The sequence below is a fragment of the Emiliania huxleyi genome, assembly GCF_000372725.1.
Source record: "Emiliania huxleyi CCMP1516 chromosome Unknown EMIHUscaffold_1261, whole genome shotgun sequence".
Lineage (NCBI taxonomy): Eukaryota > Haptophyta > Isochrysidales > Noelaerhabdaceae > Emiliania > Emiliania huxleyi.
This window is the reverse complement of record NW_005201326.1, coordinates 4445-7744: the sequence shown is the minus strand read 5'-3', so window position 1 is coordinate 7744 and position 3300 is coordinate 4445. Positions and strand designations below refer to the sequence as shown.

General features: G+C 68.2%; 1 protein-coding gene across 1 annotated transcript; it reads left to right on the top strand.

Annotated features, from left to right (window-relative positions):
* Positions 1 to 508: 508 nt before the first annotated feature.
* On the top strand, positions 509 to 2164 carry EMIHUDRAFT_122419 (hypothetical protein; the record flags this gene model as incomplete). Its single annotated transcript, XM_005789589.1, has 1 exon — positions 509 to 2164. The coding sequence occupies one exon, from the start codon at positions 509 to 511 to the stop codon at positions 2162 to 2164; it is 1656 nt and encodes a 551-aa protein (XP_005789646.1).
* Between the last annotated feature and the right edge of the window lie 1136 nt (positions 2165 to 3300).

Genomic DNA, 3300 nt, shown 5'->3' with positions numbered 1-3300 from the left:
CCAGCACCACTCGCAACAGCTCTCGCGCGCCGCCGTCTGTGGCGACGCGCAGAACATCAACAACGCTGCTCGCAACAACCAACATGCGTGTCGCGCACTCATTCATGACCGCTCAAACATGACATGTACATGTAACGTGCGTTCCACGTGCCCGTCCCCAGCAAGGACATTCACAACATGCTAGCCCAGCAGGCCGCTCCCACCGCCGCCCGCGGCGGAGCCAAGGCGGCAAAGGGTGGCAAGGGCGGCGGCAAGGGCGGTGGCAAGGCGCAAGGGTTGTGGCCGTGTGGCGCACCAGACCCACTTTGCGCCGCCGCCCTCAACGCCCGATACTCGGTTGAGCCGGCGGAGCGACGGCGGCAGAGTTGCGGCTGCTGGCGAGTGCGGGTCCGACCTCACACGGCGTCGAGGGCGGAGGTTGTGGGGCATGACTTCTCAAAACACGGCTGTGAATAACTCGCACAAAGCGCTTTTACCCACGGTCCCAGCGAGAATACCTACTGCCGCGATGGTGCGCCCCATTCCCGCCGCGGAGCCACCGGACGGTGCTGCCGGGAAGGAGGCGGACCTGGACGAGATCCTCGATGAGATGGGATGGGGTCGGTTCCAGTGCTTACACTGCGCGCTCATGGCGTACGTGTGGTTCGTGGGCGCGCTGCAGACCCTCTTCATGGTGTTTGCCAAGCCCGGCCTCAGGGCCGAGCTCCATATCGAGTCCTCACACACCTCCGCCCTCAACTCGCTCTTTTTCGTCGGCATGCTTGTGGGCGCGCCCGTCTGGGGCGCCGCATCGGACCGGCTTGGGCGGCGGCGCGCCTTCAACATCGTCATGGTCCTTTACGTGGCGTGCAGCTTCGCCGAGGTCGTCGCGCCCTCGTACGCAGCCTTTGCCGCCGCCCGGCTCGTCCTCGGCTTCCTGCAGGCGGGGCAGGGCCTCATCTCCTTCGTGCTGTGCGTTGAGCTCTTCAGCGCGAGCCGCTCCGCGACCGTGGGATTCGTCGTCGCGGTCGCCTTCTCCGCGGGCATCGTCACCCTCTCCCTCGTCGCCGCGGCCACCGACGCGGCTTCGCACTGGCGGCTCTACGCGGCGGTGCTCTTTGCGCTCGAGCTGCCCGTCCTGCTCTTCCTCGGCTGGCTCGTCGAGTCGCCCCGCTGGCTCCTCAGCCGCCGCGGCGCTGAAGCCGCGGCGCGCGTGCTCCGGCGCGTCGCCGCGGCCAACCGGCAGCAGGAGCGGCCGCTGCGGCCGCCGCAGGCGGGGGGCGGCGGCGCGGGCGGCGAGGGCGAGGGGTTGGCTGCGTTGCTGCGTGGCCCAAAGGTGCGGCAGCGGCTGCTGCTGATGGTCGTGCAGTGGTGCGTCGTCTCGTTTGTTTACTACGGCCTCTCCTTCAACGTGGGCAACCTCTCCGAGAGCGTGCACCTCAACAACGCGCTCTCGGGCTTGGTCGAGGTGCCGGGCTACGGAGGGTCCACCCTCCTCGCCGACCGGTACGGCCGCAGACCCCTGCTGGCGGGCTGCCTGCTCGGCGCGGGCGTCGCCTGCCTCGTCGCTGCGCTGCCGCTGCCGACCGCCGCCATCACCTTTGCCGCGATGATGGGCAAGCTCGCCGCCTCCGGCGCCTTCAACGTCGCCTACTTCTACGGCGCCGAGCTCTTCCCCACGTCGGTGCGAACCGCCGCGATCGGCGCGTGCTCGCTCGCCGCGCGCGTCGGGGGCATCGTCGCCCCGCAGGCGCTTCTGCTGGTCCCCGTGGCGGGCACGGCCGCCGTGATGGCCATCTTCGGAGCCGCCTCCCTCGCGAGCGGCCTCGTCGCGCTTAGCCTGCCGGAGACGTTGCACCGGCCGCTGCCAGACACGGTCGCAGACATCGACCCGCCCGGCGACGCGCCGCCGGGCAGCAGGCGCTGGTCGGGCTGCTGCCCGACGCGGCACGCCCAGCTGCTGGACAGACGAGCGGTGGCGAGCGCAAGCAGCGGCGTGGAGGTCGGGGTTGGCGGGCGAGCCGAGGGTTGCGGTGCACACGAAGGCGGCGCGCCGCAGCCGCCGTTGGACCCAGGGTTGGAGGCGGAGGAGGACGCGATGGGGGTACCAACGGTGTATGGGGTGCCCATATCGAGGTCGTTGGGTGTGGAGCGACGAGGGTGTAACAATAATACAAAGATCTAAACCGTACGGCTCTGAACGGTCACGAAAGGTTCGGCTCGGTCCTCTCTGAAGTCTGACGAATATCCGCGATATGTGCGCGGTGCCGGGGTGCTGATGTAGTTGTAGACGATGATATGCCATATGCGTTCGTTAGATTATGCCACGCGCCTCCGCCGAGCGCCGACGGTCCGACGCCCACCACGGCGAGAGGGGAGATACGTTATATTAAATAATTATATAATTTTTAATATTATGTACGTACATATACGACACGACATACCGCGCGAGAGTGTTTTATGTCATATGTGTTTTCTTTCTCTCAGCGTTTGTAGTTCGCGAAACGAATCGCCGCGCCGGACCACCGGACCTCAGGGCTGTCGGCTGGGACACACCCGAGACAGCAGACACGAGACAGTCGGCCTCAACACACACGCAACCAGTCGCCACTTAAAAGGCTGACGGGGCGTCCCGCGCCCTCGACCCGGGACCTGCTCCGTCGCCTGACGCCTCGTCAACTCTCTCTACGCCTCGACCGAGCACCCAACTCTGCGCAGCTTGATCCGATTGCGACGGACCACCCGGTTGCGACTGCTGGCTAGGTCTTCCCCTCACCACCGCATCCGCCTGCTCGCGCGCCTCGCTCTTTGCGCGCTCAATCGCGGCGGCAGCGGCGCGCGCGAACGCCGAGAGGTGCGCCTCTCGCACGCGCTTCGATTGCATCTCGTGCTCGGCAGCGGCCGCGTCGCACACGCTCACCTGCCGGGTACGCATGGGCGGTGGGAAGGGGCATGCGAGGGCAGAGGGCGGGGAAGAGGGGGGGGGGGGGCGCCACGGCATTGCCCCGCAACAGCAGCTGCTGCGCCGCAGTCTGCTCGGACCAGCACACTCGCGTGCCGCTGCTGCAGCCGCCGCCCTCGCCGCCCTCGCCGCCTCGGCCGCCGCGGGACACCTCCACGACGGCCCGCTCTCGCGCGTCGGCAAACACCTGCGGGGGGCGGCGGCCCGGGCGGAGGGACGGGGACGGGGAGAGAGGGGTATCGGGGAGGGGGGGAGGGAGGGGCGGTGTCCGGACGGGCCGGCTCGCCATGTTCCAGTGCGGGTCGTACGTGCGGAGCTCGCCCTCGTAGACGCCTGCCGCAAGTCGGGAGGGGGCGTGT